Raw genomic sequence first — 9,756 nt, 5'->3', positions numbered from 1 at the left:
AGAGCAAGTCACTTGTATGGGCCTGAGGAAATCAACTTTATAAAGGCCTCCCCACCACCTCTAGACCAGCATGATGATCAATCTCTCCGAGGCTCTTTCTGTGGTCCTCCTCTTGGGATTATTTCTGTGTATCCAAACACCAGAAAGCCACCCCTTTAGAGTTTTTTGTCCATGCGTCGTTCCACAGCCTGTAGCAATAGCTCTGAGTACTGCTCCAGCAAAGCTAGCGTCTGCTCATCCCCCAAACTCTTGGGACTGGGTAGATTGGCACTGCATCCCTCACTCAGTGGCCTAATGGTATCTTGCGGCTTTTCCAGCACCTCCTTAGCCTTTGGAAGCTCCTCGTCATCCTTCAGGGAGTCCAATTCTTTCTTCATTAAGGAGAAAGTTTCAGTCAGGAGGCCAGCTATCTTATCTTTGTCAGTAGAAGACTCCGTATTGTTTAACACCTGAAAACAAAGAAGGAAAAGAAAGGAAAAAAAAGTAAGAAGGATGCACTGGTATTTAGATAGATCACAAAGGAAGACGTTTCAGTCCCTCAGGGAACTGAAGCCATAAACAAGATCTGCAGACCACTCAAGTGTCTTTTTCTTCAACACGCGCAGCTGCCAATTTTGTCATACAGCAGGGCAGGCATCCAAAATTGCTAGTCACACAACAACCAGACACGTTACTCCAATAGTATAGACATGGGAGGCACATTTCGGGGTAGCGTTCCCCTTATATTAGGCCTAAAGAGGTGCTGTGTTTCTCAGCTCTAGCACAGGGCCACAGTCTGTTTCTCTTTCCATCTGCAAGGTACAGCTGGTCACAGGAACACAGAGCGGTCACAAAGCTAAGGCTCGCATCGAGACTGTAGCCAGAGAGGAACATATAGCAGAAACTCACTGCAAGTTTCACACTCTACAGGATTCTTGACAAAGCAGTGCTTAAGCAAAAAAAAAAAAAAAAAAAAAAAAAAAAGCTATTATATTGTTCTGCGTATAACTGTGGTCTGGCAGTAAGGAGGACTAGCGAATGACTACATGTTCCCTCTCACAGCTAGATTCCCATGGTATTTCACATTTGCTAATCCCCTTCCCAGGCATCAAAGACTGAGAACAGAACTGGATAATAAAACTTAGAGCTCCTATAGTATTTCATCTCTCTGAAGCGCTGCATAAATCTTAACTAATTCTAATCCCTTTGAAAAAGAGCATACTGTTATCTTCAGTTTACACACAGGCTAAACAGGCAAAGAAAGTTAATCGATTTGCTCAAAATACCATAGCAAGCCACTGGAAAATCCAAAAGTTAGAAATCAGGAGTTCCTGTCTCCCAGGTTCAAGCTTAGTTGCAGTCAAATAGACAACCAGGCAGATTCTGTCACTGAACACTCAGTCAAGAGAACACTTTGAGCCAGCAAGCACACGCATTCGACACTCACAGTCTCTAAAGCCAGCCTGCTGAAGCAAAGCCAGTCTCTGAGGTCACTCACCATGCGGTAGAGATGAACGGCTTTGCGCATGCTGTCCTGCAGCTCAGATACCACATGCTCACACTGCTCTACGCTGATGGAAGGTTCTGAAGAGGAGGGAGGGGAAGAAAAGAAAAAAAAAAAAAAAAAAGATGAGGCACAGATACACTCCAGTATCTGCAATCTCCCAGTCAGGCAAGAAAACCAATAAATTTAATATATATATTTGGAAGATCACATGCGCATACTCTTCATTCAGGTTTTAGGGCTGGTTTGAGCTAATCATTTAAACAGGTAAGCTCAGGAACTTTCCTTCACACTAGCTGCAGATGCTTCTCTTTTCAGACATTCCTATTTTTCTAGTCTTTAGCCTCTCCAAAGTCAAAAATGATTTCTGTGAGACTGCACAATGTTGTTACAGTCAAGGATAGTCAGAGATCACCCACACCATTCTCATTTTTAATTAAAGTCAAGTTTGAATGAAGGATTCCAACGGCAAGAGGGACTGATCTGAGGAGCCCCTAATTTAGCCTCCACCTACTCAGAACCCTGCACACTCTCCTTAATGTATTCTTCTGCAGAGTGTTCAGCAAAGAGCTATGAGGATGAAGGATTATGCTGAGCTATTACAGTGTTCTCTAATGACGACTGAGGTCCAGAGGAGCGCTGTCTAACAAACTCAATCACAACATATTTGTATTTCTCGACAACCCAGGATTTGCACAATTTGAAAAACAAAAATAAAAACAACAGAAAAAACACCACCTTCAGCCCTCACCGGACATTATCTCCAAGTCATCAGAGCTGAAGGCCTGCAACGCTTTAATAAAATAAACACTTTCATGAGTTAGACATAAATTATGACCAAAGACATAGACACACACATAATCTGCAGTTATCTTCAGTTTACAAAGGCCTGCACAAACGCTATTCAAGTTCCTTCAGTTACCTAAAAGATAAAACTTGGTCACATCAGCATTGTTATTTCTGTGCTTCTTACTATGAAGGTCACCTTTGGACAGGCTGCAGGGACCTTAGCTTCAAGCTAATTATATAAATACATATAGAAGAACAAACAGACATGAATCAGTTCTTCCATCTGCGTTCTTCGCCCCTGAATCACTCAGCTTTTGTAGAGTTTGGGCAGGGGGCCTCAGTTCTCTTGTCTAAAATTCTTGCCACCTGGTTTTGTTTTTGTTTGTTTGTTATTTAAAGCACAGCTCTTTCTTGTCAGATTGTTCCTGGATTTCTCTTCTGATCATGCTTTTATGCTGGTCTCTATCAGTCTGGAGAAAGGTCACAAAGGTAAATGCTGGAGTAACAGGCATTTTCAGCCTCCCAGGAGCAGGCAGCAGACCTCAGAAACCAGCAGGGAATATTAAACAAAGCAACAGTATTCAGCACATCTACAACTTACTTTTTTTTTTAACCTGTAGATCTCAAAATGCTGTAACAAAATCAATCAAGTCTCCTTATCCTCACCTGTTTTATAAATAAGAAAATGGAAGGACAGAAAAATTAAGTGGAATGCCAAAGTCGCAGAACAAGTCAAGAGCAGAAGAGAGTTAAAGAACTTCAGGTCTCTGATTGCCAACCCTACAATTCTAATCTAAGCCCCCACACTGGGATCCATAGAAGCCACAGTAAATTGTCCATAGCAATAGCAGACTTGGATGTAAACAGCTTTTCCAGCATTTACCACTAAATATTTGGAGGGAGCAGCCTGCAAGAAGCTGACTGCTGTCTGCTGGTCAAAACAAAAGACTGAGCATCCAACGCACGACACAATACTAACTCACTGGAGGATGCTGCTGAAATACCGTACCAGGATGTACTGTGTATTGCGGGAGCTGCTTAAAAATAAGAATCAGGCCTTTCTCCAGAGATCTGTGCTGGTTCTGCAAACATGGATTCCTAGCAACTGGCCAAAAAAACAAAAAACAACAAAAAAAAATCATGTGATGTGCAGCTTGACTCCTCAGCCTACAAGGAAAAAACTGAGCATACAGAGTACAAACAACTTGACTGTTAATGTCTCTGCTGTAGAATCAAGATTCCACAGCTCCACGTTGCATCTGCTGTTGGAGGAAACCTCACCCCTGCGGGAGAGCTTGGGTTTCAAACACACTCATGGATACCCTATGGGATCAGGGCAGTAGGTCCCTCGGACAAAAGACTGCATCTCTTGTTTTGCATAACAGTCCTTCAATCTTAGGACCTTTGATCCCTTTAGAAACACAAAAAGAAAAATAACAGCGCATCAAAAGCGGACCATCTCTGCAATGATTTTCGTTACTGCTGCAGAGAATAGGTGGAATAGCCTGGTACCACAGATGATTGAACAGAAGATGTGCCTCATACTTAGACATGGCAATAATGGCATGAACGAGATCAACATAGCAAAAGGGGTTAAAAATTTGTGCACTGTTTAATCCCCTGAATGTACAAGGCATAAGTGCAATGGTTAAGGTCCAGCTTCCTATTGCATGACTCAGCTGAGTATTTTAGGAATGTGTATTTCCTTGTAAGACACACAAAAGAAACATCTCTGGAGACTGCAGCCTTGGAGGGTAGGATTTTTGCTTCTTTTTGAAGTTACCTGAAAATTTTTCAGTTGATTTAAGTAGCTTAAACCAGGGCCTTATAACGGATTCAAGAGCTGTTTTCAGCAGGTAAGGTAGTTCCCCAGCTACTAGTTGTGTCTAAACTAGACACAGTTTAAAAATTGCCCTGTATGAATCCAAGCTCTTTATGTTCAACCGCAAAAGCTAGGCCTGTGTGTGCGTTACCTACCCAGCGTGCAGTACGTTCTCAAAGCAAAGTGACAGCAGGACAGAGACCCTCGCTATCACAGGCGGCTGCAGCAAGGAACTTGTCTTGGTCACACTTTAGCTCATGTGAGCTAACCTTCCTGGACCCTGCACACTTGCACACATTAACAAAGTAAAGCACAAGTTGCCTGGTTTAACTTCACTGTCACTGTTATCTGTGCTTGCTAAGTCCAGCTAACACACGCAAGATCTGCACTTTCATTTTGCTGGTCAGACATGCCTTGAGGGGGCTGAATGGAACGCAGCCAACGCACACCAAAGGGGATTCTCAGCACATCCGTTGTCAGTGTTTACCAAAAAAGGCTTGAGCCCCTACAATGTAAATTTATGAAGAAAACCATGAGGGTGCTCAGCTCCACAAAACATTCAGCTAAAAAAAACCTTCAGACATAAAACCAAGAGGAAATGGAAATTAAAGACTGAGAAAAAGATGTCGGGCTGAAGAAGTGTCTCACCATTGAGGGGATGGCTTATGGAACGAGACAGGTGCAGACAGGACGAGACAGGCCAGAAGCTGGACGTAAAGAAATGTGATGGGATCGTGAGGCGGTTCACAAAGACAGGAGACAGAAGGGGGAAGATAAGAGGTGGGTATCCATGCACACCTGAGACCTGTGCTGAGGCAGTTATAGACGTAGGAGACCTCGGCCTGATGGGGTCTAGCAGGCAAAGTCCAGGCTGGTCATCTAGCACGCAGGCAATGCCAGTGATCCTCTCCCTGTACCTAGGCAATACGCTCTCAGGAGACCTTGGATGTCGGCCCTCTGAAGACTCTCGCAGTCTTGGATTAGTGACCCCTGGCTCGTCCTGGCAACCTGTCCTTGAGCCCAGACTCTCCATTGGGCTCTCCTTAGTAAGTCCTAGAGGAATCTCTCTACCAGGAACCAGAGACCCAGTAGTCTGATTCTCCCTCTTGGGGGCTCGGCCCTCAGGAAAAGGTTTCTTTTTACAGGCCCCAGCAGGTGACTGTGGAGACTGTGGCTCAAGCAGGGTTTTGGATTTGGTAGTGGGTGAGAAGGAGGCCAGTGTAGGTCTATCAGGCAATGGCTTGGGAATGTCAAGGATCAGGTGTGCTCGGTTTGATGATGCCAACTTGCTATGAAAGGACTTGGGAGATGAGCAGTTTACAGCTGGCTGAAGTGCTGGCTTCACTGGAACATTTTCTTTTTCTCTCACTGGTAACTTATTCTTCTCAGCATCTGCTGGGGGACTAAGCTGCATCTTCTCCGCCACTGGAGGGCTAGTCGTCTCCTCAGTTAACATTTCAGTGGAGTAACCAAGGTACAGATTTTCCCCTACAGATATGCTCCGCGACATCTTTGCCCGGAAGCTGGTCGTGGGGTTCATGTAGGACTTTGGTTTTGCAGCCCTGACATCTTTGGCCAGCACAGCACCAGATCCATCCATCTTCAACAGACTGGCCGACAACACCCTGCAATTGTTAGCTCTGGGGTCTTTCTCAACCACCATAAGAGTGTGAGGACGCTGCTTGGCAGAGGATATCACTCCAGGTCCCTTATCTGTGAAAATTAAACAGACAAACATACCAAAAATAGACAAGGGTCTGCAGTGAATTCCAAAATCAGGAAGCATCAGAGCTGCTCCAGCCTATGGGCCTCAGCTCAGCCCCTGGAAGAGGTGTACAGAACCACTAATTTAGGTTAACATCACCAAGCCTCAACAGCCTAGTCCTTCCCATTCCTCATCCTGCTCACACACTGTTGCCTACCTGATTAGAGATACTGGTTCTTAAAACTTAAGGCGAGAAGACCTCAGAAACTACTATCATTAACAGAGAAGTCAGAAAAAGCAGGTGAAGACTCTCCTTTCTCTTTAATCCACTCACATACATATGGTGCTGCAGCAGTAGGTTTATTTTTCTAAAAAACAAACTTAGGACTTGCTAAAGGTTCACGAGGTGATAGTTTCAAATTTCAAAAGTGGAGCTCCTTCCACACAGAGTGCACAGAGACAGCAAGTTCCCTCTTACTGCCCCTCTCCTTCCCCTCCCCACCCTGGAGGGCTTAAGTCTTGGCCTGGAGCAATCACCTACAGTAAGAGAGGATTTCTTTGCAAATGGTTCATTTCACCCTTGGCATCCCTCCTCCCACTGCTGCCAGAGGAATATCAGAGACTGATAATTACAAGACCAGAGTCTGCATGACAAGTTGGAAATGTTTTCCCTTAACAGGCTAAGAGAAGGAAGACATGCAAACTGTCTTCCTGTAGCTCAGAATGCAGAAAGATGTAAGATTAGTTTAAATCACTGCTCAAGCTCAAATCTCCCAATTTTATTCTTGGAATTATATCATCATTCCAACCCATGTCCTTACCCTCATGAATGAGGTCATGAACCGACTGTGCCTTTCTCATCACTGTATTCACAGGGCCTTCTGGAAAGGATGCAATAACTCGTCCAGGACCCATACCAACTCGGCCGGCCTCTAAAGCTGACTTGCGTTTTTTCTGGGCGTAAACAGCCCGATGGGAATTCACACTCTCCGGGAGGTGGCTGTTCTCCAAAGCATCACCAGGATGGCTACTGCTATTTTTCAGCAGATCCAGAGTAATCCGATTGGTCTGGGCTGCAGGCTCGATGGACTTTGAATCCAGTATCAGATTTGATGAGGAGAGTGACAAATGTCTAGAGAACACAATGAAGAAATCCCAGTTGAAATAAGCAAGTAGGTTGCCCTGGATGAACAAGCACACTCATTAAGGCAGTTTCTCCAGGATAAGGAGCCTTTCTGTTCTCTACCTGGATTTGTTATATCAGAATTAGCCTAGGCTGTTACCACTTTGTTCTACCCTTTGCTTGGGAGCACTGGTCTTCAGGCATCCCACCTTAGCTTACATGAGTGCTGATTAACACAAATAGCACTGGGTCACTGTTTCAGGCAAGGGCTTGTAAAAGGCAAAGGCAGGATACAAGGAAAAGTGCCAGGAGGAGGGAAAACTGGGTAAGGTCAGGCCACGTCTTTTCTCCCAGCTCACCTTTCTAACACCAAAAATCTTTCTTCTTTCTAAGGTACCCCAGTAGAGGCCATAACACTATAAAAATACAATTACTATCAAAGCTGGTCAGTATCTTCAAGAGAAGAGACTAATTTCCTCTTCCTCTCCACCCCAGGCAAGCATAGCAGGCTTATCTCAGAAAGGCAGTGACTCTCAATCTGTCAGGTTTGACAGCCAAACAAATTAAAAGCCTAGGGGTTTCCATGAGTTTAAGCTACTTCTTTTATCACATCTCCAGAGTAACAATGACTTCCTTCTCCCACCACTGCAACTCTCCAGAAGCTTTTACAATAACTAACCCACTGGCTTTTTTCCCCACACAGGCAGTCCCAATGCAGGACAGACTAACAGGCCCTCCTAACAGCAGGAACAGCTGCATGTGAACACAGCAATGATAGGAAGCTTCCCGAATGAGCTGAATCCAGACACAGCTGGCAAATCATAAAAGATGTACCCAACTCCGCTCAGGCCTATACAATGAAATCAAACCAATCTGAGCCCAGATTTCAAGCTGTCATTTGAGAGGAATGGAAGAGGAGTTACTTTAAACATTTATGAAATAAAATCAAAAGAAGTATTTCCAGCTTTTTTTCTTGTTTTAATGCCAATAGAAATACTTTGTAGAGGCCTTTTGGGGTATTCTGTGTGGTTTTTTGGCGTGTTTATTTGTTTTTAGAAAGAAGAAGAATATTCTCGTGGGGCTTTGTATCATCAGAGCACCCTGTGAAAGCATGGGACCAAGAAATGAAGCTGAGTAAGAAAGGACTGTAAAACAAAGGAAAAGTTAGCAAGCCTACTTTCATTGTCCAAGCTGAATGAAATGCAAAAGAATAAACAGACCATAAACGGTGAAAAGAAAATTAAATGACAGATTCCTCCAGTTTAATCAATTAAGGCATTAATCATGAAACGGTTAAGCATATTATTGGAAGAGGGAAAAGAACAAAACAACAGAGTTGGTCTAGTAAGAAACAGAGCAGCTAACGTGATGCAGATTGGCCCGTCCAAATCAGAGTGGTCCACAACCAACCTTCCAGTTGCCTACGCTAAGAGCTCGCTGTGCCTAGGTACATTAAGGTCAGATGTCTTCTGCCATATTTTGGCCCAGTGCCTAGCAAAAGACCTATTCACACACTAGTAAAAAATAAATAACAAGACGACAGAAACACTGAAAACAAACAGAGCCATACCTGAGAGCTGGGGACTGGGAAAGAAAGCGAGAGGAAATGCTGAGGTTTTCAGTTCTTTCCAGAGTTCTACATGAGCCACCTACAGATTTGGGTGAAAGGAGAGAAAGAGAGTAATTTAGTTACAGATCAAGATGCAAACATTCTGACAAATGCATTTTCTCATCACAGCTGCTATCAAATGCTCCTCCATATCAAAGGGGATTTTTTGAGCTAAAACAACAGAGAACAAAATAATTTAATCTCCTTTGCCTTTTCTGTTCCACTCAGATTATAATTTCTCTGCCTTAAACTGCTAGTCTCCCTAAGGGCATGCCTCCTCCTTTTTCTCTTCCCTTTGTGTCCCATCCTGCCTGTAGGGCTGTGAGGCACAGACATCAAGCAGAAAACAAACCAACAGAGGGGAAAAAAAACAGTAAAATGGACAACTCACAGAGATATTGCTACCTGCAACCATTATCAATTCTAGAAGGATACTCTTTGTTCTGAAGTTGGTCGATAAGGAGTAATCAGCTCCTTTTCCACTCTGATGTCTCGTCTTATTCTCTCCCTCCTCCCAGCATTTCAGCCTTTTCTTTTGTGGCATTTGTTATGCCTTTGTATACCACTAGAGGCCACTACATGTCACCGATTGGGGGGGGGGGGGGGAGGAGAGACACACAGTTCATACGTGTGCATATACATAGGAGTTAAGACTAGTCCCGGAACAAGAGAATAGCTCTTTAGGATTCCAAGAGCAATACTTATCATCATCAGTCTGTAGATAATTTTGTGTGGCTCAAACCGAGGTCTATGTCGCTTTGGGTTATCAAGGTGCCTCTCTTTTTTAGACTTCTCTACCTTAGTTTCCCCATTTTCCCCTCCACAGAGACTCTCATCCTCAAAAGCCTAGAATGGCTTGTAACCTGGTTTGGTTTTCACAGCAGACAAATCTGGGGTGATCTCACAGAGAAAGTCCCTCTGCTGAGCAAGAGAGCTGTACCTTTTCCGTCAGTGTTGCCCAAGGTCCCAAAATGCTGCCTGAGGAACTTTTCCTGATCAGGTGTCCGGGGGATTTCTCCCTCTGGCATGCCAGTACCCGCATCCTCCTCTCCCTCTTCACCCTCCAGGTCTGAGATGCCGTCCACACTTAGGGGCTCAGTGCTTTCAGAATCTGGGAAGAGGCAAAAAAACCAACACACTAGTAGCATCATCACAGTAACAGTAGTCAGCTTAGGACAGATACTCAGTAAGATGCTAAATTAAACGGAGATGTTAAATCACAAGT

The 9,756-nt window shown here is 44.2% G+C and overlaps 1 protein-coding gene across 6 annotated transcripts in view; it reads right to left on the bottom strand.

Annotated features, from left to right (window-relative positions):
- Positions 1 to 129: 129 nt before the first annotated feature.
- The window catches only part of MAPKBP1 (mitogen-activated protein kinase binding protein 1), a 100,439-nt gene continuing 90,812 nt past the window's right edge, over positions 130 to 9,756 (bottom strand). For 3 of the 6 annotated variants that reach the window (XM_068945964.1, XM_068945965.1, XM_009684643.2), the window contains exons 26-31: positions 9,472 to 9,642; positions 8,493 to 8,571; positions 6,621 to 6,931; positions 4,893 to 5,807; positions 1,478 to 1,563; positions 130 to 449 (exon numbers count right to left, since the gene is read on the bottom strand). In XM_068945964.1, coding sequence (XP_068802065.1) covers positions 156 to 449; positions 1,478 to 1,563; positions 4,893 to 5,807; positions 6,621 to 6,931; positions 8,493 to 8,571; positions 9,472 to 9,642 — 1,856 coding nt within the window. In that variant the 3' untranslated portion in view covers positions 130 to 155. The remainder of the gene's footprint in view (positions 450 to 1,477; positions 1,564 to 4,892; positions 5,808 to 6,620; positions 6,932 to 8,492; positions 8,572 to 9,471; positions 9,643 to 9,756) is intronic. The other 3 variants (XM_068945966.1, XM_068945967.1, XM_009684645.2) reach the window with 1 other exon arrangement.

Source organism: Struthio camelus, chromosome 5 (assembly GCF_040807025.1).
Source record: "Struthio camelus isolate bStrCam1 chromosome 5, bStrCam1.hap1, whole genome shotgun sequence".
Taxonomy (NCBI): Eukaryota; Metazoa; Chordata; class Aves; order Struthioniformes; family Struthionidae; genus Struthio; species Struthio camelus.
Note: the sequence above shows the minus strand (reverse complement) of the source record. Positions and strands in the feature narration are given on the sequence as shown.